This window comes from Pituophis catenifer, unplaced genomic scaffold (genome assembly GCF_029215685.1).
Source record: "Pituophis catenifer annectens isolate HBS135680 unplaced genomic scaffold, rPitCat1.0.hap2 SCAF_3, whole genome shotgun sequence".
Taxonomy (NCBI): Eukaryota; Metazoa; Chordata; class Lepidosauria; order Squamata; family Colubridae; genus Pituophis; species Pituophis catenifer.
Genome location: NW_027256883.1, coordinates 158,749,396 through 158,776,152, shown reverse-complemented (window position 1 = coordinate 158,776,152; position 26,757 = coordinate 158,749,396). Strand labels below are relative to the sequence as shown.

At 40.3% G+C, this 26,757-nt stretch overlaps 2 protein-coding genes across 5 annotated transcripts in view; one reads left to right on the top strand and one right to left on the bottom strand.

Moving 5' to 3' along the window:
• ZSWIM5 (zinc finger SWIM-type containing 5) overlaps nucleotides 1-6,421 on the top strand; it is a 132,137-nt gene extending 125,716 nt beyond the window's left edge. For both annotated transcript variants that reach the window (XM_070941389.1, XM_070941388.1), the window contains 4 exons: nucleotides 53-207; nucleotides 2,093-2,256; nucleotides 2,865-2,946; nucleotides 3,835-6,421. In XM_070941389.1, the coding sequence (XP_070797490.1) occupies nucleotides 53-207; nucleotides 2,093-2,256; nucleotides 2,865-2,946; nucleotides 3,835-4,697 (1,264 nt within the window). In that variant the 3' untranslated portion in view covers nucleotides 4,698-6,421. The remainder of the gene's footprint in view (nucleotides 1-52; nucleotides 208-2,092; nucleotides 2,257-2,864; nucleotides 2,947-3,834) is intronic.
• A 962-nt stretch (nucleotides 6,422-7,383) lies between these two features.
• On the bottom strand, nucleotides 7,384-25,891 carry UROD (uroporphyrinogen decarboxylase). 3 transcript variants are annotated; one of them, XM_070941392.1, is made up of 11 exons: nucleotides 22,357-22,410; nucleotides 20,089-20,136; nucleotides 18,255-18,367; nucleotides 16,970-17,049; nucleotides 13,707-13,769; nucleotides 13,391-13,588; nucleotides 12,658-12,819; nucleotides 11,340-11,477; nucleotides 10,259-10,359; nucleotides 9,242-9,308; nucleotides 7,384-7,913 (listed from the first exon to the last, which is right to left on the bottom strand). In XM_070941392.1, the coding sequence occupies exons 1-11, from the start codon at nucleotides 22,377-22,379 to the stop codon at nucleotides 7,749-7,751; spliced, it is 1,158 nt and encodes a 385-aa protein (XP_070797493.1). In that variant the 5' UTR covers nucleotides 22,380-22,410; the 3' UTR covers nucleotides 7,384-7,748. The 3 variants fall into 3 exon arrangements, with proteins under 3 accessions (XP_070797493.1, XP_070797495.1, XP_070797494.1); XM_070941394.1 differs by lacking the exons at nucleotides 20,089-20,136; nucleotides 22,357-22,410 and adding an exon at nucleotides 25,785-25,891; XM_070941393.1 differs by lacking the exon at nucleotides 20,089-20,136 and having other exon boundaries at nucleotides 22,357-22,433.
• Nucleotides 25,892-26,757: the final 866 nt, after the last annotated feature.

The window sequence follows — 26,757 nt, the reverse complement described above, 5'->3', positions numbered from 1 at the left end:
TACCAGCAGGTACAATATCCTTCTATTGACCTTGTGGCTTTGTTCTTCCTAGGCTGCCAGTTTTGGAGACAACTCCCTCAGGTGATGTCACACATCCTCACCACATTGTTTCAGTGGTCCCTAGCAGGTATCCCCGTTGGTTTACTCTGGGGCACTTGGAATCACAACAGTGTGAACTTGCTTCCACTATGCTGACAGCAGCCAAAGGTGGGTGAAGGATTCCTAATAGAACTGTACATAGTTCACTAGAGATCCAGGTGAAATATTCACTAGCTGGTCAAGAAAAATTTAATAGAAAGTCAATTTGTACAAAAAAGAGCTGTTTTTGCCTGGTTTTGGTCTGCAGAATGCTTCTGGAGGTGGGGAGGTGGGGGTGAAAAACGGGGCGCACCGATGCCCCAGGAGGCCAAAAAATGGGCAAAAATGACCCATTTTTCACCTTCCCTGCCTCCAGAAGATAGATATAGACAGAGAGAGAGAGACAGAAAGAGAGAGAGGGAGAGGGAGAAAGAAAGAGAGAGAAAGAGAAGGAGAGAAAGAAAGAGAGAGAAAGAGAGGGAGAGGGAGAGAGAGAAGGAAAGAGAGAGGGGGAGAGAGAGAGACAGAAAGTGTGTGTGTGTGTGTGTGAGAGAGAGAGAGAGAGAGAAAGAGAGAGCGAGAGACAAAGAAAGAGAGACAGAGACAGAGAGAGATTTCTCAAGCTCCTTGGGGCTGAGAAGAATTGCTGCAAAACTGAGTTTCCTGAAGTGGACCGCTAGACTCCGAAACAACTGAAAAAAATAATCTAGTAAAAAGAAAAAGCAACCAAAAGACCAACATGCAAATAAAAGCAAATAAAACACCCCCAGGAGCAAAATAAATTAAAGTTTAATTTGTGTGCATTGTTTAATGGACTGTTAAATTGGCCACGCCCACCTAGTCACATGACCTAGCCATGCCCACCTAGTCACATGCCCACCTAGCCACAGCCACCCAGCCAATCCACCCCCCCAACAGTCTGAGGGACCGTGAATTGGCCCCTTGTTTAAAAAGTTTGAGGACCCCTGGGCTAATGGGACAAACTACCTCAGTGTGACTTATATAATTGCTTCCACATGTCCCCTTTTCAGGCAATTATTTTTCCTAATTAACTATTGAGGAAAGCTTTGAGATACTTTCTTTGGTTTGACTTCTATATAAGAGCTGTAGATCTAATGGGATTCCCACTTATGTAGGGTTCATCAGTTTCTGGCCCCGGTTCCTTTCCTGAACTGTGCTTAATATTTGGCCAGATGTTACGTGAAATACAGTTCTCATACAAACCAGAGCAAATCATGCTCATTAGCTATAGATTTGCTGAACTATACTAGAACCCAATTGCTCTTTGTCTCATTTTCCTTTGAGCGGTTTCTGGCTCTCACCACTGTTTTGCTTTCTGCATGACACTCTTGACAATGTTTTACACTCTAATCACTTTTGATAGCAGTTTTGGTTCTGACCTGATGATCCACCTAGCAAGACAGATGGACATTTAGCTACTAGAAGTGAACTGAGGCCAGGAAATTAAAGCTTTGGGCTTCTGTGACCAAAGGCGTCTCCAAACCTATTCCAAATAAGAAATATTTTTATCTGTAGTTGAATTTTTAAAAATATGTTTGCCTGCTGTAGATCTAAAAGTGAAACTTTGGGACGGGGATACTTGTGTTTTGACTTTATAACGCAATATATTACTAGCATATTTTTGTCTGGAAATTTATGATTGCAGTTCAGATTAGATGATATACATTGGGTTGCAGCCTTTTATTTTTGCGCCATATCTGTGCTTATTTCTCTACTTGGATCTAGAAACAGGCAAAATGCAGATTTGTCATAGAATCCCTTGGTATATTTGCTCGAGCTGAAAAAGGCTAAGTGGAAAGACACTGATGGATCTGAGAAGAAATCTATAGTTGAATATTTGATCCCTCAAACTGATTTCTCTCTAGCAGGATATACAAAATAAGAATAGTATTACTTAGGTTTACCCAGTTTACATAGGAAGATATTTACTATTATTTTAGAAAGGTTTATTGTGGACGTAACCAGCGAATGGATAAACTTTCTTATACTGCAGGTGACATGCTGCGTCTAAGGACTGTCTTAGAAGCAATTCAGAAGAACATCCACTCCTCTTCCTTGATTTTCAAACTGGCTCAGGATGCTTTTAAGATTGCCACACCTGCTGATAGTAATGCCGATACAACACTACTTAATGTGGCACTGGAGTTGGGGCTACAAGTAAGGACATTCATAATCATCAGGAAAAATGAATAGTTTCCAAATCTTTATAGTAAGTCGGAAACCTGCCTCGGAAGGTTAATGAAATGCCCATATTAGCCAAAGAAAAAGTCTGCTGAGTTGTGATCTTAAGCGCTAATTCTGCTCTCTTACAGGATTTCGGGCATACTGGCCATTTAAATCAGGGATCCCCAATCCCTGGGCTGTGACCCAGTACCAGGCCACAGTCCGTTCAGAACCAGGCTGCACAAGCAGCAGGCAATAATCTGCAAAGCTCCATTTGTGCGAAAAGCACGCATGCATGCCCACTGCTTGTGCAAATGGAGCTGCATGTGCACCTGCCACTCACACAGAACCATCCACTCTCCACCCCCCAACCCCCCGCTGCCGTCACAGGTCCACAAAGCCAAAAATATTGGGGACCCCTGATTTGAATAATTAGGCCAATCTAGGCAGTTTATGAAGCTAATAGCCAGACCTGTTAATCTCCAAAACAGGTTGAAACAACCTAAGTTGTTATGATATGCTGATCTAGGGGAATGCAACCATTTCTTTGGATATCACTGGTGGGTGAAAAATATATTTTCTACTCATTTCTAATGTTGCAGGTGATGCGCATGACCTTATCAACACTGAACTGGAGACGGAGGGAGATGGTGCGATGGCTGGTGACTTGTGCTACAGAAGTTGGTAGGTATTTTCACAAACCCATACTTAAAATGAAGACTGCAGCCTGGAGTGAGCCTAATTCAGCCTTTCCCAACATTGGCTTGAGATTCTGGGAGCTAGAATTCCCCAAACATTAGGAAGGTATGCATGTGTAGTATGTTCTGCTCATCTAAAAGATACTATGATGCTTTGGGCACCAGAGCCAAATCTGGATGACAACTAATATCCTAATTCATGACAAAGATTGGGGATTTCTAATTCAAATAGTCTATTTCTCCCAATATTGACTCCCTAGGTAGCAAATATCAAATGAAGATAGGATAAGAAATATGACATTTTCCAACTGAATTCAGTAAGTAGCTCAAATTATACCGTTTCCCCAAAAATAAGACATCCCCTGATAATAAGCCCAATTGGGCTTTTGAGCGCATGCGCTAAAATAAGCCTCCCCCTGAAAATAAGCCCTCCCCGAAAATATCTAACCGCAGAGCTGGAAATCAGGTAAGACAGCAAGAGGAGCTCCATCTTGCTCCATGTACCCCAAAATAATAAGACCTCCCTGAAAATAAGGCCAATAAGGGGTTCAAAAAAGTATAAGACAGGGTCTTATTTTCGGGGAAACACGGGTAGTAATCTTTTTAATCTTTTCACAATGGAGCTTAAACATTCATTGTAAAAAAAGAGAGGTCATCTCCTACAAGTTAATGCTAAACTAACTGCTACTTTCAAAATGGTGAGAGACAAAAATATAATTGACTGCAATATTGGTCTTCTGACAGAATTATGGCCTTAGTGCTATAAGTCCAGCCTGATGAAAAATACAATTATTCCTCAGTTTACTTACTACCATTGCGTGTTCCTTGTTAATTCTTCCCTACTGGCTGAGCAGTTCGTGATTCTTTCTTGCAGGTGTTCGGGCCCTGGTCAGCATCTTGCAGAGTTGGTATTCACTCTTTACTCCTACTGAAGCAACTAGCATAGTAGCAGCAACAGTGATGTCCCACAGTACCATCTTGCGCCTCAGCTTGGACTATCCACAGCGAGAAGAACTGGCTAGTTGTGCTCGCACGCTGGCCCTGCAGTGTGCCATGAAGGATCCGCAAAACTGTGCACTCTCGGCTCTTACCCTTTGTGAGAAGGACCACATTGCTTTTGAGACTGCTTACCAAATTGTTATAGATGCTGCATCCACCGGCATGACTTATTCCCAACTCTTCACCATTGCACGGTATATGGAGCACCGCGGGTACCCATTACGGGCCTTCAAGCTGGCCTCGCTTGCCATGACACACCTCAACCTTGCCTATAACCAGGACACACACCCTGCCATCAATGATGTGCTTTGGGCATGTGCACTCAGCCATTCCCTTGGTAAGAATGAGCTGGCCGCTATTATTCCATTGGTAGTAAAGAGCGTGCACTGTGCCACAGTGCTATCTGACATTCTGCGCCGCTGCACCATGACAGCGCCAGGCCTTGCTGGCATCCCTGGTCGCAGGAACTCTGGGAAACTGATGTCAACGGACAAAGCACCTTTGCGCCAACTGCTGGATGCTACAATAAGCGCTTACATCAATACCACACACTCCCGTCTTACCCACATCAGCCCACGGCATTATGGGGAGTTTATTGAGTTTCTGAGCAAAGCTCGGGAGACTTTCCTGCTTGCTCAGGATGGCCACATTCAGTTTGCGCAGTTCATAGACAACCTTAAGCAGATCTATAAGGGCAAGAAGAAGCTTATGTTGCTAGTGCGAGAACGATTTGGTTGAACTTCTGTGTTAGGGAAAAAAGGGAAGAAGAAACCCTGATCATTGTTGGTGGAATCATGCTTATCAGGCAAGACTAACTGTAGTTTTCATCGTAGAAAATCTCCCAATTCTTTGAGGAACATAAACCAAAAGTAGCATGACAGGAAGTGTTTGCTTCCCAATGACCACTTACTTGCAAACACTTCAGCAATACCAAAAGGCTAACTAGGAAACTGAATACCTCTTTCCCAAACAGCATGGTGGATGGAGGCAGAAAAGCAGCCAATATGGAAGCACATTACTCAGCCTCTTGCGCTGCCATCTGTGTTCTCAGCTGGTGGGTTTTGAGATGTGCATCCTGCCGTAACTGGCATCACCACTTAGTGCAGCCTTCTCCAACCTGGTACCCTCCAGATTTGCCAGACTTCAAACTATTTGCTTGGCTGGGGAATAGGATGAGTTGACTCCAGAGTAACGGGGGCGAGGGGTGGGTGGGAATAGGCTGCAGGTGGTTGGTTTAGTATGTGTGCAAGTGTGTGCGTATGAAAATCCTTAATTAAAAAAAACTAAAGTTAACGGTTCTCAGGGATTGCTTTACTAAAAGTAACAGAAGCATTTATGATACTGTAAATACAATAGTATATGTGTCAATTATTAAATTGTAAAGTTCTAATTATTTATAATTATTCTTTTTTGTTTGTTTGTTTGTTTGTTTGTTTGGGGATACTTGAAATGTGTTGTGGGCTGGGCTAAGCATTTCCAAACCTGAGAAATAGGAACGTTTCTCAGGTTTTACCCCAGCATTGTTGGCAAAAAAAAAAAAAAAAAAAAAAAAGACAAGTGGGTGGGGTTTGACTAATGGAAAACAAACAAAAGCTTGAGCAGACCTACCACAACACACAACCTTGGAAGAGAGGAGACCAAGGTGGCAACCGCAAAGCCAGATACACCTCAGCATTTCAAGGCCATCAGGGTATGGACTTGGCCCTCTGGCTATAAGCCACAGCACATTACTTGACTCTGCTACTTCGTACCATGGTTCTAAGTATGGGATACAAAATGACCCCAGGAAGCTGGAACAAAACTGTGAGCCAGTTGAGCCCAGTGTAAAATGCTCTATTTTTTGGCCTTTCTCCAAATGCAAACGAATTGATTTGTGCAAGAGTTGTATTACTCTGTGAATTTAACACAAGAGAATTCTATTCTCTGTGAATAGAAAGGGTTCTATTTTTATTTTTTGTCATCTGAGGAGCAGGAGCAATTAGTCTGCATATGTGTCTTTATTTTGAATTTTATTTCAAGACTACTGTCTTTGCTGGCCTCTGCTTAGGTTGGTGCCTTCTTGAGGACAGCTTTCTGCCATAGTTTCTGCTACTTTATCTCCTACTTAGTGCTTTGCATCCATCTGAATGTTTATTCGGTCCAATGAAATGGAGTGTAGCAGGAGCAAAATAGTTTTTTCCCTTTTCTAAATGTCTTTGTGTTCCCCTGTTCCAGTGCATCTTAGTTCTAAAAGGGGCAGGGAGGGAATGGATGGGGCAGGGGTTAAGATGAAGCGTAGTTTAGGAAATGTGGATTAAAATTACATACTGTCTGAATCCAATTTTTTGGTTGTTTTTTTTTTTAAAAAAATCCCGAGAAACTGGTTCGAAGACCAGACAAGCCCTACTCACCCAGTATTTGTTGCCATAAAAGTATCATTCTTCTGTCTCTTTATTTTGTATGTACAACTTCTTGATCTGATGTTTAATAAAAAATAAAAAAGGAAGACTTTGTTGTATCACTCCAGCCCTTTTGGTATCAGTCTATTAATGCTGCCAGTCGGAAATCATAAAAAGGATAGCCATTCAAAGACAATCTGTGCTGCTACTGAGATAGGACTAGAGAGAAGTTACAGTTCCATATAACTGGAAGGGGGGGGAATATAGTTCTTCCTTTTTTGGTATAAACCAGGGGTCAGCAACCTGCGGCTCCGGAGCCACACACGGCTCTTTGGGCCCTCTGCTGTGGCTCCCTGTCAAGTGATCCCACCATTGGCTGGCCCCACCCCTTGCCCTCCCCTCCCAGTCACTCCTCGCCTGGCCTGAGAAGGTAAGTGCGATGGCAGGGGATGGAGAAGCAGCCAGGGCAGAGACAGAGAGATACAGAGAGAGGGGGGGAGAGAGAGAGAGAGAGACATAGAGAGATAAAGAGAGAGAGGGAGAGGGAGGGAGGGGGGAGAGAGAGAGATGTCAAAAGGATTGTGTGGTTCCCGGTGTTTTTTAACAACTGGTTCTCTGCCCTAATGATCGACTGGGGAGGCGTGGCTGGAGAGGTGTCATGACTGATGGAAGTGAGTGACATCGAGTTGGCCACACCCACCCAGGTTTTTTGGCTCCCGGTGTTTTGTTTTCTGTGGGAAACGGGTCCAAATGGCTCTTTGAGTATTTAAGGTTGCAGACCCCTGGTATAAACAAAATAATTTGCATATAAGCTAAAAGGGGACCGATTATCCCTTCCTCAGACACAGGACACTTAAACCTGCAGAAGCAGACCATTCAGGCATATGCCTGAGGCATGTCTCCTCTTTCCCAGATGTTTTGAGCTTCTCCCCACATCAACAGCACCACTCTTGCGGCACTTCTGAATATTAAAAGCAATCCAAGTAATTTAAAAAAAATGTTGCTGCAAGAAACAGATGGGTAGGAAGCAAGACAAGACAGCCAAATCCTGTGCGGAAGGGCAGACGAAGTTCAATGATAATAAAAGGTCTTCACTGATTGTTGGAGGCATTCAAAATTAGTTTTGTAATCAGTAGGAGCAATTTGGGGATAAAAAGTACACAGTTGGGGAAATATATGTTTCATAATGAATCCATTTTCTATGGTAGAGACTGAGAAGAAGATAACATATGTGTGAAAATCCTGCACTCCCCGGTTCCTTTTGCCAGTTCCTGCTGCAGCCTTTGTAGCTAATTATACCCAGATCCTTTCCAGGATGTTACCTCAATAACAGTTACATTTGCTTAGCAGATGATCCATTTCTTTTCTTTCTTTCTTCCTTTTTTGCTTAAGGACTGTTTTCTCTGAGTCTCTAAGAACATTTGTTCAGATTGGAAGAATGCATGTGCACAGCATCCACAAAAGCCCCTACGTGTTCTGGATTGATGTCAGGATAGAGGCCGTGGCCCAAGTTGGCAATGTAACGCTGGGAGCCAAAGCCTTCCAACATCCTTTTTACCAACTCCCCAATCTTCTCCTGTGGGAAGTGAAAAATGATTAAGCAGACCAGATAGCAATAGGAATAGCAATAGCACTTAGACTTACATATCGCTCCATGGTGCTTTACAGCCCTCTCTAAATGTCAGTAAATTGCCCTCAACAATCTGGGTCCTCATTTTACTGACCTCAGAAGGATGGAAGGCTGAGTCAACTTCAAGCTCCTTCAGGATCGAACTCCAGACTATGGGCAGAGTCAGCTTTGAATACTGCATTCTAAGCACTGCGCCACCTCGGCTCTTTTACATCACATTTTCAATCTTCAAAACTATTGGGGAACTGGGTAGCCATAACCTAGCACAATTCCTTTGCTTTTTTGCCTAACTTGCTGTTTATGTTTATGTTTAAAGTTGACTAGTTTATGACCAATCCATGCTTGGAAGCAATCTGAATTAGAGATAGACACATTTTGCTCACACTATGCAAAATTCTGAATGGGTTACATAAGTGGGGGGGAAAAGCTGTGCCTTAAAGCCAACTTTGGTTGTTTCCATAACAAAAGCATGGTTTGAAGTAATTGATTGGTCACTTGGTCCACAGCAGTTATTGGCAACAGCTCTTTGACCTTCATTAACCTATAAGCAAGATTTTATTTACAGTAGGAAAGTACTGATCTGTGGCTAGTTTAATTGGGTTAGGATTTGAAAATTGTCTTTAACTTCTTTATCAATGAAAGACCTTGGTTTCTTGTTTCTTTTTATCAAAAAAAAAAAAAAAGATAAGAACATTGAATTTTTAAACTTTTTCAAGCTGGAGAACCGATTTTAAAAATAAAAAAGCTTCAGAACGCCTAATAAGAAGGGTGGGGCTTCGGAACGTCAGCTAGTAAGTCCTACCACACTGTTCCTTAGTGGCTAAGAGGAAAAACTCTTTTCATAAAGGGCTGGGGGTGGGGGGGAGAGGCTTATTCATGTTTCTAGAGATTTTTTTTTCTTTGCAGGAGCCAATCTGGGTCGGTCATCAGGACCAGAGGTTTTGTCTTCCAGTTTTCGGACTTGTGCTAGAGCTCATCTTCAGGAAACTTCTTTCTAGCAGAGTGTGTGCTCTTCTATGTGTGTTTTTTTTCTTTGTCACTAAGAAGTTTTTTCCCTCCTACTCTCCACAAGGGACTAAGGTAAAATTCTCTGCAAGGGAATTCCCTCCGTCCCTTTAATAAATACCTTGTAGAGAATTTTTCTTCCTTTATCCAGCAGAACCCATTCAAGTTCCATAGAACCAAGGCAGAAAACAAATGAATTTATATAAGAAGCCAGAGACTGCAGAAGTGAGTATAACCTGAGCATTATAAGTTAATGCATGTTTCCTTACCTTGGATGCATATAGAGCACATGGATCTAAATTCCCTTGTAAGGTAACGTTTCTTCCTGTCCTCTTGCTGAATTGGGAAAAAAAATATTAAAGTGTACAAAAGGCACTTAACCAAGATAAAATTGCTTGTTGGACTTCATTGCCTCAACATGCAATGATAACTCCTAAGTAAAAGACAAGCTATCAGTCAAATCCATCCATCCATCCGTCTCTGACTAACTCCAGCTAAAATGCTGAAGCAGAGATAAGAAGCTACCCACAAAAGCAAGTCTTGGGTAGCTGAGTGAAAACAGAAAATTACTAATTTCCCTATATGGAACCTTATTGTTTTATTTCTTATTAAAAAAAAATAAGGTAACAATTTATTTCTGATTTTGTAAAGGAAGAGCAATAGAACATTCTGTCCTATCTGTTACACTGCATTAGCCTAACCCCATGATGGCAAACCTGTGGCATGCAGAACCCTCTCTTCTGGCACGCGCACCGTCGCCCCAGGTCAGATCTCTGTGGCGTTTCTTTCGTGAGCTTCTGTTTCCCTGCAAATGATGAAACAGCAGCTCACGAAAGAAAAAGATCTTACCTCTTGCCACACTGCCGGTGTTGGGATGCCCCGCCTCCCGCTGGCCTACTGGTCTTTGGGTCTTTGCTGTGCATGTGCGCACGTCTGCACATGTGCATGTATGTGTGCGTTTGTTCGTGAACACACATCTTTCAGTTTGGACATGTGTGCACGCGCGCAGTTTGGGCACTCAGTGTCCAAAAGGTTTGTCATCACTGGCCTAACCTGCCCTAGAAAACTCATCTCTATGCAAAGGTAATATTTCATGCACAACCTATGATTGGTATCTTTACTTAGTCTTAGCTTCTGCTACCATCCCTTTATTTTTCAAGTATCATATGTGAGAGGGATTTGACTTTTACGACAAGCTACTCTATTACTGCAAAACAGAGGAAGTATGCCATTAGAAGAGATGACACCCATACAGAGTTCCCAAGGGAATACACCCCATTTCTCACCGAGCCTCTTGAGGACATACGGTCCAGTCCAGGCTAACCACTTCGTACCCAGATTGTGCCAAATCCTCCAGTGCATAGTTGGCATTCTTAGCAAAGATGATCTAGTGGATGGAGAGGAAAGAAGAAGATAAAAAACAATTAGGATTATGTGGACAGGGTTACAAACGCTTGGTAACATAGGAACTCGAATTTTGCATGAAGAAAAGTTATATTATGTCGTGGCTTAAAAATTATGCACAGTGACATGTTTATTTGAATATTATCCCTTTTTCTCCCTAGTTAGGTATTAGAGAGGATGAAAAAGACGCTTCTATAAAAAGTAGTGGAAGTGCAAACCTTTTGTCCACCACTCTGATTATGGAAAGTCTTCACTATAAAACTAATCTTTGAAATGCCAGCTTTACTCCCAGTTATGATTTGAGGGGAGGTGGGAACTGTTCTACTTTAACATCCAAATTCTTTCATTTAGAAATGTATATTTCTACACTAAAATATGAAGTTCTTCATATTTTTATACTGTTTTGATAAGTCAGGAGAAAGTTCTGACAAAAGAGACTGAAGGAATAGAAAAAAGAGAATAAAGTTTATTCTCTTTTATTGGCTACTAAATAAGGGTAGCTATGAATTTTCTGGCAACAGCAGAAGCTACAATTTTTTTGTAATACCATGTTTCCCTGAAAATAAGACCCTGTCTTATATTTTTTTGAACCCTGAAATAAGCGCTTGGCCTTATTGCCATGCACTCAAAAGCCTGATTGGGCTTATTATCAGGGGATGTCTTATTTTGGGGGAAACAGGGTAGTTGCTGGAGTCTATAACTAACTGTACTCCTATCCTACTTGCAAGCACTCCATAGCTATCTGAATGTCTTTAGTCTGATCCAGGTCTTTTTACCAGCACCTGTATTTTTCTCTGTTCTACATTTATGTTTACTAGAAAATGTATGTTAATGGTCTTTCAATCATTGAGAAAAACATGAAATGAGCTTCAGGATTCTACCAAAAATGTGATATTTGCCTTTAAAATAAACAAAACGCTGTAATTCAGAAAAAAAGCAGAAGGAAACAGTCCCATCTCTTACCATCGGCACCGCAGGGAGAGCATTTTCTTGTAGCTTATTCTTCACACCTTTCGCAATGGACCGAATGAATGGGAGGGCAAACTCTGCAAACTGGGCTGGTCCCAGATGTCCTGCGTGGGACTCAAAAATCTGCAGAGCCTGGCAAAAAAGACAAGCAGAGGACCAGAATCACTTCCTGGTTAACGGCTATTCTCCCGTGGCTCTTCCCGTGGATAAGTGGCTCTTCCTTCCACTTATCTGGAAGGCCCTCCCCACTGTACAAGGCATTCACGCCATTCTGTCCTGGCACAGAAATATGATTCTAGGGTTCTCCAACTGGAACAAATCTAAGTTTCAATTGCCTTTGGCTGCACCAAAATGTATTTAGGAGAAAATTACACCGGAAAACCTTAGGTAGTATTGTCCATTGTTCTTGTCTTTGTTGAAGGTTTAGTTCCAGGATTAGATCGTCATATGGTAGCTGCAGTTTTTAATCCTATTCTCGAGTGAAAGACTACAGAAAACAAGATTGCAGTTCCTATATATTTGGTATAATCAGGGGTGGGTAAGGGTAAGTACCTTTACTACCGGTTTGTAACGCGGCTGCGTGTGCGCTCGTCTGCGCATGCGCAGAAGCATTTTGATAATGTCAGGGTCAGTGGGCGGAGCCTCCCACCAGTTTTACTACCGGTTCTATAGAACCGGTGCGAACCAGAGCAACCCACCACTGGGTATAATATAAGAATGAGTTTTATATAGACAGAATCTATACCAGTATATTAAAGAAGCCTATCATGGTAGCCAGTTATATGGATAGATCTCAGTTTCATCATAATAGTAACTGCAGGGAGTTGGAAGAAGGGCAGAACTCGTCAGCAAACTCTTACTGGCCTGGCTATATATATGAGCTAGCTGCAAGATGACATCTCTTGAAACATTTTGGAAAAAAGTATAATCTGGGAGGAAAAAAAGAGTTTTCTGGAGCTCATAAAGCCAGATCAAAAATCTCAAAAGTTGAAAGTGGTACTTTATATATCATTTTCTGCGCTCTGTCCAACATCATCAAATTCAGCTTCAATCTGTCCTTGTGAACTCCATAAATCTATTCTTAAAAATAACAGAGGAAATACAATCAGATATTTATGAAAATTTATGTTCTAAGAACAGTAGCCTAAATAATACAGTGCTGATTTATCGATTCGATTATCCTACTTTGAAAGGATCCTTTTCAGCAGAAAGATAAAAGAAATAATATACCTTCAGAAACCAAGGACCGGTCTATTTAAGGAACTGTGATGCCTATAAACCTATGGAAAGAGGCTGTTCAGGATCCACTCACCTGAGCACCTGCAGCCACCTGTCTCACCAGATATTCCACAATAACGTCAGTCAATAAAGTGAGCAGCTGATAGCTGGCCTCAGGATGTCGGTAGAGCCAAGCCTTGGCTTTGGCCATTGTGTTGGAGCCACCACCTTCAATCATGTAGGACATCAAAGTCCACTAGGGATGAGAGTGAGCAGAAAGAAGAAGTACATATGAATAAAAAAGTCTACTTCCAAAGCTAGACCAGCTTCTGCAATTACTTGCAAAAACAGTGAAGCAGTACTACTACAAACAAATTACATGGTTGGCATTGTACTGTGCTCCCCTTCGAAACTGTATCGACACTTAGTTTATTGTGGAGAGTTACACCGAAAAAAGTAGCTTGTGAAACAATTAGTTTTCATGTCCAACTAAGTCTTTTGGGATGAAATGCAATAGATAAAATCACATGTCACAAAATAAAACTGGCAGATCTTTGTGGAGTAGATGGTTAGCTAGTCAACTGATCAATGTATTAAGTTAATGGCTGAGGAGCAAGAATAGAAAAAGTCTGGCTGAAAGTAATTAAGAACCAAGACATTTTCTCCTTCCTAAATGACTTGTCAAATGCTGCTGCCAAAGACTCAGAACCCTGGTGTCCAATAACAACATAGAAATATAGCACATTCCTATACTATCCAATAGAAAAGTGTAGAGATGCAAACAGGGACTTCTTGAAAGGTATGTTTTTCCAAATAACTGAACTCACTGGGGCACCAGTGAAGCCAATCAGAGGCACCTTCCCTTCCAATCTGTGCCGTGTCAGTGTGATAGCCTGGAAGACATAGCCCAGTTCTGTTGCCACATCGACCTTCTGCCGAAGCTTCAGCAGGTCCTCTACTTCCTTTAGCGGTTCTGGAAATGTGGGCCCTTTTCCTGGCACCATCACCACTTCCATGCCCAGTGCCTGAAAGAGAAAAGTCAATGTGGGACAGAACTCATTCTGGTTTTAAAAGTTTGTTAGTGTCTCTTCTCCCATGTAAAATCATTAGCAGCATCTCCTCCTCCCCAGCCATTTCTCATACCTGAGGCACCACCAAGATGTCAGAGAAGATGATGGCAGCATCAAAAGGAAAGCGTCGTAGAGGCTGAAACCAAAGAGAGTGGAAACAACACATAAATTTGATTTTTAATCAAACTTGATTTGTACATACATATTATATGAAATAGGGAAATCTAGCATTCATGATGGTAGTGAAAATATAAAACAATATGATGGAACAAATTCAGAGAAAAAGTAAAATGGGGCTAGGATTTTTTATGATGCACAGTAGCTGCCATTCTGTGTGGACTGTTTTTCTATATAAAAGAAAATTAAGAAACCATAATTGCAGATCTCTCCAGAGGCAGCTTTAAGCGCTTCTTGGATAATTAACAAACTCAGCATTGCTGTATCAATGGCACAATCTTGCCTAGTATACAGACATATATTGTGCACTAAAGAATTTCTCTATAGCCCAGTTCTACTGCTTTTCAGAATCCACATCACCTCTGATAGTACTATATTGGTGTTTGGTTTTTTTTGAAATATTTTTTTTTATATTTTATTAAAATATAAATTTAATATACATGAATCATAATATATAATATATAACAATATACACAATACAAACAATCAACGAGTGCTCCCCCACCCCTCGGGATCATTCCTGCTTCCAAAATCTTAAAGCTTCTTCTGGTGGTGGTATCCCCCTTCCTCCAGAAAACACATATATTAGGAACTGTTTCCAGATTCCATTGAATTCATTTACTTTCATTATGCCCCTCCTTACTTTAATATTACAAGTCAATTTATCATTTAGGGCAATATCCCATACTTCCTTATACCATTCTTCCAAACAATAATCACCTCGTGTCTTCCAGTTCCTAGAAATCATTAACCTTGCTGCAGTCATCAAATTTGTTATCAACTCTTTAGTCTCTTTTTTACACTTTATATCTTCCAATAGTGAGAATAATGCTACCTTTGGTGCCTCTTTTACCTTTATTCCTACAATTTCTTCAATCTCCTTAAACACCATCTTCCACAATTTTTGCACAAATTTACAATCCCACCACATATGTAAATACGTTCCTTTTTCCCCACAACCTCTCCAACAGTTATCTGAATAGTGCTGATTCATATTGCTTAATCTAACCGGAGTTAAGTACCACCTCCATACCGTTTTGTAATAATTCTCTTTTATTCTTACTGACATTTCTCAACACTCTTTGTTGCCAAATTCTGTCCCAACTCTGTTGCCCTATTTGTATCTTCTAATCGGTTTCCCATACCATCTTTCCTAAATTTTCCCTCTCCTCTTCCTCCAACAATATTTTATAAATCCCACTCATTAAGCCTTTTATCCCTTTATTTTCTTCCTTTACAGTTTCATTTTTTTCAATTAATTCCTCGAACCTCATTAACTCTCTACACTCTCCATTTTCTCTTATCCAGTTTTTAGTCCATTGTTCCACTTGGCTGTAATTTAACCAAGACAACTGTTTTCCTCCTAGAACCTCTTCCAATTCCCCACGTGTCCTCATTCCTCCTAACCATTCCCTTAGTTTCATTTTATTTTTCTCTTTTAAAATTTTATTCACTTTATTCTTCAAATTCCCTGGGAACTTTTCCAAGATTACTACCGGTGATAATGGAGAGTACTATATTGTTAATATTATTCACGTTCTACTAACGAGGCATCACCCTTTTATAAATATATGCTGAAATTTACAGGGAATGCAAGAATGCCTAACTTAGCAAGAGGGAAATTATTGTTTGTTTGGGGCAGAATATAGTTATATAATGTATGATAATTAACGAGGATCTTTTCAAGAGCTACAATATGATGCTACAAGAGCCGTGGCGGCACAGTGGTTAGAATGTGGTATTGCGGGCTAACTCTGCATTCGCATTGCCAGCAGTTCAATCCTGATGGGGCTCAAGGTTGACTCAGCCTTCCATCCTTCCGAGGTCAGAAAAATGAGGACCCAGATTGGTGGGGGCACTATGCTGTTGCTGTAAACCGCTTAGAGAGGGCTGTAAAGCACCGTGAAGCGGAATATAAGTCTAAGTGTTATTGCTATTGGAGGGTGGCAATAATTGTGTGTATACATTCCAGTCATACTACTAGAAATGTTGGTAATTCTAGGACAATGTGCTGGATGTTAGCTGACCTCTTCAATTGTGTGTCTAAAGAAAGAAGTAGTTTGGTTCAAGTAATTTGCCCTTGAATGACTAGGTGAGCCCTATAACATGTGCATGCAGAGTTACATGTAATGCTTTAGTTCCTATTGGACAATATTCTTCACTTTGCTTAATAAAGATTAAATATGTCTGGGCCCCATCAAATCTTTAATGCCCAATCTTATGTTCCACAATTCCCCTGTCCCCCTTCCCAAAAGAACTGCCCTTAATGACAAAAAGGAGGAAGAAGTGACCAATAAAAAAATTGAGGGAGGCAATGATTAGCAACAGCAACCACTTAATGGGAAAAAATTGAAAATGCATGTGATTGGAAAACCATTAAGTAGCTCAGATGAAGAGACAAGTCATCTGGGTTAGCATACAAAATTGCCAATAACAGTATTAAAAGATCATGAAAAGTAGTGATTTAAAATATTACAAAAGGGTAAATATTAAAAAGTTAATTTTTAAAAAACACAAAATTTTCTATTTTTAAACTAAAATTATATTCAGACAAAATTCTCAATGGGCCAAAACAGAATAAGATTAATGTGTGGAAAAAAAGAAAAGAGGTTCTTTTTTCAATATGAAAATTATAAAAACAGACCCACGTAATGTTTAAAGTGATGCTGTCAGTCTGACAATAAACACTGAAAAAATACTGACAAGTTTATAACAATGTGACAGAAAACAGAGGAAGTATTATATAAATAGAAGATTAAAAAGCGGAAAAAGAACTCCCAAAGCAGTCAGCAATGTATATAATTGTTTTGTAGGTGAATAAACGAAAATTTAGGTTATTAATATGTGTGTGTTTTTAAAATGACAAAACTACATTGGGTAAATTAATGAAAATAAACCTAATGAAAATATCCCAAATTAAGTTCTAATAGGGTATGTAAGAAATCCATGCAGTATATCAGTACAATAAGGATGAATAAATAACAGAAGCAAAGAAGAAGGAAAAACACCCAGGATACACAGGCATTAAACAAGTGGAACAGAGATAACTTTAGAAAAGAACAAAATAAAAATAGATTTAAGAGGTAAGTCATGTCCTGAATAGAACTTCAGTCCTGAACATCAGTCCTAATTAAGAACAACATAAAGTTCCCTCCATACTTGCAGCGTGAGTTCACAGCATGTCTCTGGTGATCGACAGGTTGCAAAGAAATCCTGAGCTGCTCGAGTCTCACGGAATTCTGCAAAATAATTACAAAGTGGATGGAACGTGGATCAAACGGTCATTCAATGAACTGTTGTAAGTCGAAGACTACCTGTATTCATTCCCAGAACTCTCCCTAGAATCTGATCTTTAGAATATTTTTTCTCTTGCCCTCTTCTTATTTGACAGAAATTTACTCTTGCTTCATAATTCATGTCATAAAATATCTTATTAAAAGAAAGTGTACTTACCAGTGGTGGGTTGCCCCCGGTTCGCACTGGTTCTATAGAACCGGTAGTAAAACCGGCGGGAGGCTCCGCCCACCAACCCTGACATCATCAAAACACTTCTGTGCATGCGCAGAAGAGCGCGCACGCGGCCCCGCTGCAAACCGGTAGTAAAGATAAGTAGAACCCACCCCTGGTCCGTACCCAATCCAAGAGAGTCAGGCTGATATAGTGGTTAAGGTATCAGGCTAGAAACTAGAAGACTGAATTCTAGTCCTGCCTTAGTCACAAAACCAGCTGGGTAATCTTGGGCCAGTCACTCTCTTTCAGCCCTAGGGAGAAAAAGAAATGGCAAATCACTTCTGAAAATACCTGCCAAGAAAACTGCAGAGACTGTCTAGGTAGTCCACTGGAATCAACATTGACTTGAAAGCACAAAAACCAATACCACCCCACCCCAAATGCTACCAATCACTCAGAGGTGAAATCCAATTTTTTTTCCCTACCGGTTCTGTGGGCGTGGCTTGGTGGGCATGGCAGGGGAAACATATTGCAAAATCTCCATTCCCACCCCACTCCAGGGGAAGGATACTGCAAAATCACCATTCCCACCCCACTCTGGGGCCAGGCAGAGGTGGTATTTGCTGGTTCTCCAAACTACTCAAAATTTCCGCTTCCGGTTCTCCAGAACCTGTTAGAACCTGCTGGATTTCACCCCTGCAATCACTTCAAAAAAGCCACAAGGTATAGAAAAAGATACAATATTTAGCCTCCCAAATTCAGATAACTAGTGGGGTCCCTTTTCTCTTTGCTGCCATCTAATGGCTATCCGGACTTTTACAACTCAGATATGACACAATGACTGAATAACAGAAACAGTATCATTGGGACTATAATTCTATTCAACTCAAGCAATATGGCCAATGACTAAGAATAACTGGCACTGCAACTATTTGAAAGCGATAAACTGTGCATCTCTTGTAGAAATTCAAGTCACCCTTTCTCCTTTAATTACCTGGCAGGTATCTTCCTGCCTGTCTCATGCACCAAACAGGAGTGTATTTTGTATCTTCTCCACGTGCTGCTCGCAAGAAAGTGTCATTTTTCAATTCAGGAAACCCTGTAGGACTAATCAGAGGAAAACAAAAAGCAATATGAATATAAAAGATGGAGACTTTGAATCTTCCAGATCACTATAGCTGGTGGTATTAAGCAGTTACTTCTCAATATAAATTCTACAGCCTTCCTTAGTGTAGGAATTACAACAGTGGAAATCCTGCATCTGTAACAGGGAAAATCGAATAATATCTTTTTAATTCCTCCTTGGGATTAACGATGCAGTCAAAAGTTAATGGCGTCTGCCATAAATATTGTGGCAGCTGATTACAAGAGGAAAACAACATCAAACGTGGCTTTGGGAAATCTTTCCAAGCTCTTTACCAATGGGAGGCATCCGTAATGAAACAACATGCTGCATCTATGCATGAGCATTTCAGTTCAGTTCATATACCCTTGTGACCCTCATGCATTCTTCTGGAGTCACACTGTCCTCTGCACACCCTAATTAACCCTCACAGCCCCTCTTACACCACTGTGATCTCCACATCCTTTTTCATCTACACTTTCCTGCCCACCCCATGTATCCTACCTGAACCTCAGGCACCTTGGGCACCCTTTCCAACCTACATCACCATCTACATGACCTCTTACGTATTCCCATGTATCCTTCCTAACTTGCACCTACATGCACCTCCTTGTTCTCTCTCACTCCCAGCAGCAACCACTTAGCTGCCTGCTGGCTTCCTCACTGACTTTCTCCCTGTAAGCTTTCCATAAACAAAGAAAATAGGAAGCCAATAGGAATTCTATGGAGGAAGGGAGGCAGATAACAAAAGAATGATAGGGAGGGAGGGAAGGAAGGAAAGAAGGATTTCTGATGCTCCCTGCCAGTTTCCCACTGGAAACTTAATGCAAAAGCAACTTGAAATTCCTGTTTCCACTGCTTTTTTGCCCTCCTATAGTCATTCCGTTTCTCTGCTTAGGTAAGATAATATCTCTGAAATGATGACCTAATGGGCATGGGGTGGTCTAGCCAGATATCAAATTAAGTGCCATTCTGTTCCATTTTCTGAGAATTATCCTAGTGAGGGTCAAACATGCAAAATCCTGAGGTCCTTTACATAATTTCTTTCCAACTGTGGCAGAAAGCTGACAATAAATGAGACCTCCCTCCGAATAGCTATTCTTTTAAATAAAAAAAAAATCAGATCTTGATTATTTTTCTGGAAGTGATTATTGCCTCAATTGCAAAAGGAAAGCATTCTGAAGAGTTTCAGAAATATTCTGAGCTCTGATTCCTAAATAAAAGTTATAAAATAAGCTTTACTCTTACATGCAAACTGCAAGTTCTGAATGTAGCATCCTCATCTCCTATGGAGATATATCCAAATACTTCTAAATCCAGTCTTGGATTTTACATATACACTTATGTAAACGGTTCTCAAATGAAAGCAGGTTTTTCTGTGTTTCTCAAGTAACATAAAACGGATGACAGGAAGTATGTGGCAGCTGAACCATAATTAAATTTTGCAACTTGACCCCCCCCCCCAATAAAGGTGTTTACTGGAGGTTTATTTTCTCAACTCCAGATTCTTTTTTATTTCTTTTGTTTATTTCCTTATATTAATGATACTATCTAATGTTAAAATGACCCACACACATAAAATAGACCAAACTATCCAAAGAACTGCACTAGTTATCAGTACCAGAAACAAATGCTTGTACTAAATGAGGGAAGAATTATATAACCAATTCTAAAGCCCTTCCGCTATGCTACTATTATTGCTTACCAGTTCAAAAACAATCCATAATCGTCTTCATTTGTTGACTCAGAGACACTTAAAATAAGAAACTAAAATCACTGCCTTATTCTAAGCATCTGTCTGAACGACCTGCACCAACCAAATATACCCGCCTCCCCCTACAAAAATAGTCCCTGTAAACAAAATGAAACTAAATAAAAAAACTTAGTAGCTTGACTTTGAAAGGGATAACAGAAAACTGACTGAAGCCTGACAATACAACTTTGGCTCCCTTAGCCTGGGGTACTGAGGCAGAGATGCAGAGTTGTCAAGTAGGCATTCTCCTTGCAAGACCTGCTGGGTGCTGAAGTTCAGTGTTTGGGATGACAGAAGAGATTCCTGTAAGGGGGAAAATACATCCTCCAAACTCTGCAGAATTCCAGCCCTCTGAAAGCTAGTGTCAGAGCAGTTTCTCTCACATCACAGCAGAGCTAAAGTTAAATCTCCTCAGCTGTCAAAGAGACATAACAGTATAGGATTACACATGCTGACAGTTTATCCAGAAGCAGCTACAGATTTCAAATGCCCCTAGCCCCTATGTCACACCATAACAATGATTTTTCTAAGTTAGCATAATCTTTTTTCATTGTCAGTAATGTAGAGTAGCAGTTAACTTTTGATTACCTGCTTATACTGTCAGCATCATTGGTCAGGCAAAGAACAACAACAGCAATGTAGTATATTAATCTTTTAAATGCAGGGTGATTCTGAAATAAATTTCCCTAAATTCCAGGGACTTATTCCCAGGAAAGTGTTCATAAGATTCTAACTTAAATGATCCATGTATCATAAGAAAAAACTACATTTTTACAATCCCCTTCACTGAGATATATAAAATTGTACTGACCCACGCTTTATACATGCCACCCCAAAATTAATTCCTATTCAATCACGTAAGTCATCAACTTAAGGATCTTATGGAGCGGTAACTCTCAGAATTCTAGCCATTTTGGTTATAGAAAGTCTGTGAACTATACAATACAAATTGGGAAGGAAAAGGCTGGGGAAAGCCATTCCCTCTAAAGAGGTATAAGATAAATTCACTTGATAGGCACAGGACAATGATAGCAGAACTTTGGACCTCAAATTGAACTGGACTATGCACGTGTACTTTTTATTGCAAAATGTTCTTATTTGGAAATTATTTCAAAATATCACCTTTGCAGCCCAATTCTATCATCTCACTTCAATAAACTTCAAAAAATAAACACCGAGAACTTAAGTTTCATGTCACTGTATATATTCCAAAAATGATTACACAATATTTTCAACTCTTTTCACATGTATATTTCTGAAGATAGGTAACAGAGAAGGAGGGCAGTGTGAAATGTTCCAGATATTGTGAATTGTAATCCTCATGTCCCCTGACCGTAGGCGGTACCAACTGGGGCAGACAGCAACTAGATTCCATTCCTATCTGGAAGGTTACAGCTTTGCCTTCCTTGAACCAAGGAGCAATTGAAGAGAAAGAGAAATTCTCAGAAAACCATGTTCTTAGGCTGCTTTCCACACCCGCAGATTATCTCAAAAAGGGGACAAAGGAGACATTTGAGCCCCCCTGGTTTTTAAACCGCAGAACAAAAACTACTGCTGAAACCTAATATCTTTTCTGCCAGCAGTACCTATTCACACATTAAAACTAAGAAAGTTTTAAGAAGGTTAATGAACTCTTTTATTTATAAGTCCTGCCTATCATTCTTGACACAGTGCTAATTCAGCTCCAGACGGAACTGGAGTTTCTCGCTGGCTCATCCCGGGCGCTCAAACTAAACACTAGCGCACCGGGGCTGCAAACCACTAGATTTCTCAGTTAAGTGGGCTTTTCCTGGGCCTTCGATCTCGGGGAGCATGTCGGCGCGTGAAGCTACCAGCTGCACCCACTGAAGACCTAATGATTTGGCATAAGGGGTGGAAGGGAAAATAGGCACGAACTCCCATTTCTTGGAGCATAACCCGGTGCCTCTGAGAAGCAGAGTTCTCCACTCTTGTGCCTCGTCCCCATGCAACCCAATTCATGCCGGGCGGGTTCGGACACCGCTCCCTAATTTGCCGGATGCCAATGCCCTCCGACCGAACCCACGGCAGCCTTTCCCCCCCTAGGTGCCATGCAGGTTACACTACAATTCCCAAAGTTCTGCCGGCCTTAGTTAATGATCGCGAGATTTGGGGACTATGGGAAATGTAGTCCAGTAATCTAGAGCAGAAAGGAGAAATGTTATTCGATTCCTCTGTTTCGTCTCCGCAGCCGCTACTCACACGACCATCCCATTCTTTTCCATCTTGCCCTCTACGCGGCGGTGCGTGGCTTTTTCCCGCCCTGCTGCCTACCAAAAGGGGGAAAAAAAAAAACCCCTCTCCTCTAGGCTTCCGGATTCTTGTCCCGGCTGCCCTAATTGGTGCTCTTGGGACCCGCCCAAGGCTTGCGTCAGAAGAGCGGGGCACCATTACCGTAATGATTGCCGTAGTAGCTCGGACAAAAAAAAGAGCGAAGTCAAACAAGGCTCTATTTGCATGATGCTGAAACCATAAACTTGAACTCGATTAACATTCAGCTACAATATGTACCGTGTTAAATTCTGATAAGGATGAAGGGTAATATTGGTTTTTTTTAAAAAAATAGAATAAATATGATGGCAAAAAAGGAATATATAAATTGTAAATTTAGTTGAAATTACTAAAAACTGATTAAATTTGTGAACTGGCCAATACTCTGTTCAGAAAAAATACATTGTATGTTTATGTAAAAACTAAAAAAAAACTTTCTTTAAAAAAAAAAAGATAAGGAACTGAGTTAACTTAATAAGCCACCATTTGTTCATCATGTTTTTTTGGGATGGGATTAAGTGTGACAGTGTAATTTTCAAATATCTAAATGTTGTGTTTATTCAGAACGGATCCTCTTGAAGGCGATGAAGCTTTCTTCCAGATGAGGGTGGACACAATTAGTTTACATGTTCTTAAAGAAGCAAGTTTATCAGTGCCTGTGATTTAATAGTCAGATAGTTGCAACACTCATACGACAGATGGACTAATAATGCATCTAACTTGTTAAGAACAAGCTAAGAACAAATATTGCAGGAATCAAGGAATCTTTAGATATAACCTAGTCATAGCAACTAGACCCAAGGTCTTTATGTGGTAGAACTTGATTGAATTCTGCATCGGATCATTGATCCAGAATTCCAAAACCCTGTGGTTTAAGGCTTGATAAAAATACATGTAAAATTTGGGTACCAGATCTGAACTGTATAAATCTTGATTCTCTTGGCAGCCATTTCACAATTGTCTGTGTTTTTTCAACTCAGATCTGCTAGATTGAAAAAAGATCTCCAAGAGGTTGTATCAAGAACTGAATTTGCAACTTTATATAACAATGCTGTATGAATCTGATTATGCACTTCTGTAATTGGACTAGAAAAAACATTTTATGAATATTTTATGACAACTAATCCTTAATTTACTAGCTCAGTCTATCTCTCAACCAAGGGTTAAGTTTTAGACCAATCAATTCAATTAAAGTATAGTTTGTGAGCTGCAAACAAATAACAGTATGGCAGCTTTTTGCTACCATCAAATGGTTACCTGGATTTCTGCAGCTCTAGTATGGCAGCAAATGGTCAGGCTGTGTGCGTAAAAGAAGAAATAGTATGCTATTGGGGGAAAACACTCAATTCTCTCTTTTTTTATCATTTCTAATTTTTAGAGATCCCTCCATTTCCCCTTCAAAATTCTCCAAGTGTTGAAATGATCTTAATCATATGTAGATATTGCTGTTTTAGTTGTGTAAAACTGAGTACTTGGAAAGTGAAGTGTAGAATATACCATATTTTCAGTGCGCTGCAGATTCTCCCGCCAAAAAAAAAGGTTGAAACAAAGAAACTGATAAAACTGCTTTTGACAACACCCCATGTTTTTATCTCTAGGATCCTGAATGGTGCTGCGGTTAAGGCCATTTTTATCTGCAGAGTGCATGGTGTATCTGTAGAAGAGTCACTCATGGTTTTTAATCAGTTTGAAGCAGAAGTGGCCTCTGACTGTTAATATAGGAAGACATCACCCAATTCAAAGTTCAGAACTTATAAAAAAACCCAAATATTTAATTACCAAACATGTAATGATAATATACTTAATAAACACATACATAATTAGTAATGCACTGCACAGTCATATGCAACACAGAATAAAATTGATTTTTAATGTAAGCAAAAAGACTTGAACAATGATTGAAAAAAGCACCTCTCTTAATCTTGAAGTTTCAGCAAGCAGTTTGACTGGTGACTTTAGCCATCACCAGCATTAGCCAAGGCATTTCGCTGCCTTAGGTAAAGTGGTAAATTTCCTCTTCACTGCTGCCACATCATGATATATTGCATCCATGTTTGGTCAAGCTATTTTATTACCTGATGTGTAAAAATCCTTCCACTGTCTCTCCTTTCATGGCACCCAAAACCACCACATCAAGAAAACAGTATCACTTAATCTAATGACATAGCTTGCATCTTCAGCTGTTTGGAAGTGCCTTGAAAAAACTATGCTATATTCTTCCCCTTGGATGAAGCCCTAAACTGTTTTCAATATGAGTCTTAAAAGTAAATGACTTCCATACTTATTTTCAGAGGCATCATTTTAGCTAGATCCTACACTAACATATACTTTTAAAAAAGAATTCTGCTAATAGATAACCATCTCTCTCTGAAGTTTTTGTCCCTTTGACTAAGTAACTTACATGTGAGAAAATAATTATCCTATAAGATTCATAGTTCAGGGGCAAACCCATTTGCTTCTACAATGACTCACTTCAATCCTTGGCATTTATACAAAGGCGGTGGGAAAAATCTGAAACATTACCACAATCAACCAAACAAAAGTGCTAAACTAGCTAGGCTAGTGGGTTGATCCCATAAAAGGCAGCACATTAGGTCTCTAATCCACAGGAAATATGGTCCTGGACTTTCTTCGACACAAACTGCTTGCTGAAACTTCAAGATTAAGTGCTTTTTTCAATCATGTGGAATGTTATTAAGAAAACAGACAGTGAGAAAATGGTGCTTGATTCTGGGAGAGAAGAGGCAGAAATGACAGAATTAGCATGATAATCACTGATCCACTAGATTAGGAAAGCATGGGCTGGATTCAGGGACTAGCCTAACCCAGAATGGAATCCATTCAGTATAATCTATCCTTACAATTAGAAAGATGTCTGAATCCAGTTGATTATGATTTATTCAATAAGCTCAGGTAATATCCTGGCTTAATACATCATATGGATACAGCCAGAGTAATATACATATAGTTCCTCAGACCAGAGCTAGTCTTACGATAAGCCAGAGTAAATCAAAGGAACAGAAAAAGGCATTGGAAGACAGAATGCGGGTAGAGGAGAAGACATAGCCCATTCTGTATGCCAAAAACTAATTAACTGCCCACAGATATAATGGTGCAAAGGATCTTATGTGGCATTAACATAACTGCAAAATTCATTAAGGTATCATTTATCATTTTTATTCTTTGTTATTTATTGTGATTGTTTTTATATATAATGCCTTCTGAGTGTCTCAAATATTGTCTATCTGTCATAGAGTAATAAGAGCCTTATTGGATCACAACTGGGTTAAATAAAACAAAATACATACAGTTTGAGTACATATATGAAATTCAAGCACCAAGCAAGCCAGTTTCTATACCTGGAATGCCAGTGGGAGGCCATATTGTCCTTTACTTCCAGCTGTTAAGTTCTACTTTGAATCCAACCACTCAGAAGCAGTGTCACCCACCACTATTTCAGCATTACCAGCTCAGAAGGTGGCCTATCCCTCCCACTCTGTGACACCTCCAGTTAAACCCTGAAGTGAAACTCTAAAAGACAGTGGTGAAAAATGAGACCATCCCTCCCTGCATTGCTCCACCCATCAGGATAGATAGACCAAGCTGGATGGATTAGTCATAGACCCAGTTTGTGGGGGCAATAAGCTGACTTTGTATAAATATACAAAAGTATGAAGGCTATTGCTTAACGCATTGTAAGCCGCCCTGAGTCTCCGGAGAAGGGCGGCATATAAATCAAATTAAAAAAAAAAAAAATAGTGACAGATTGATCCAAAGACTTGTCTCTCTCAAGGTGGGAGTTGGGTATCCCCAGAGGAATCCTAGGGAATTTTACCCTTGAGGACACCATTGGGGGGGGGTGGGGGGGTTTAAGCCTGTTCCCATAGTATGGTAAGTGGGTTTTGTCTAGGAAGATTCAGGTTCAAATCCACTTGATTATAAATTTTGGGGTGGGCATTCAGCCCAACGCTACTTCTCAGAGTTATGGAGAGGATATTAGGGAAGAATCTCAGGTAAATCATCTTGTGTTTTCAAAAACAAACAGACCCCAGACATCAATGCAATAAATAACACATTTTTCCTGGACAAGTTGAAGCCTTTGAATCGAAGCCTCGATGCAGGACTCAGGGTTGGCTCTTCTTTCCTTTTGTTTGCCAGTAGTATTAACATCTCCTGCCCCTTCTCCCCCCCCCACCTTTTTTTTTTTTTTTGCTTCCCGCAGATGTAGTCGATCGGGGCAATGCCCTTCTTGTGATTAGGTACATACATTCGCAGAGGTAACTGTCAATCATCGATCGATAACCTTAACTCTAAGCTATTTGGTGGGCAAAA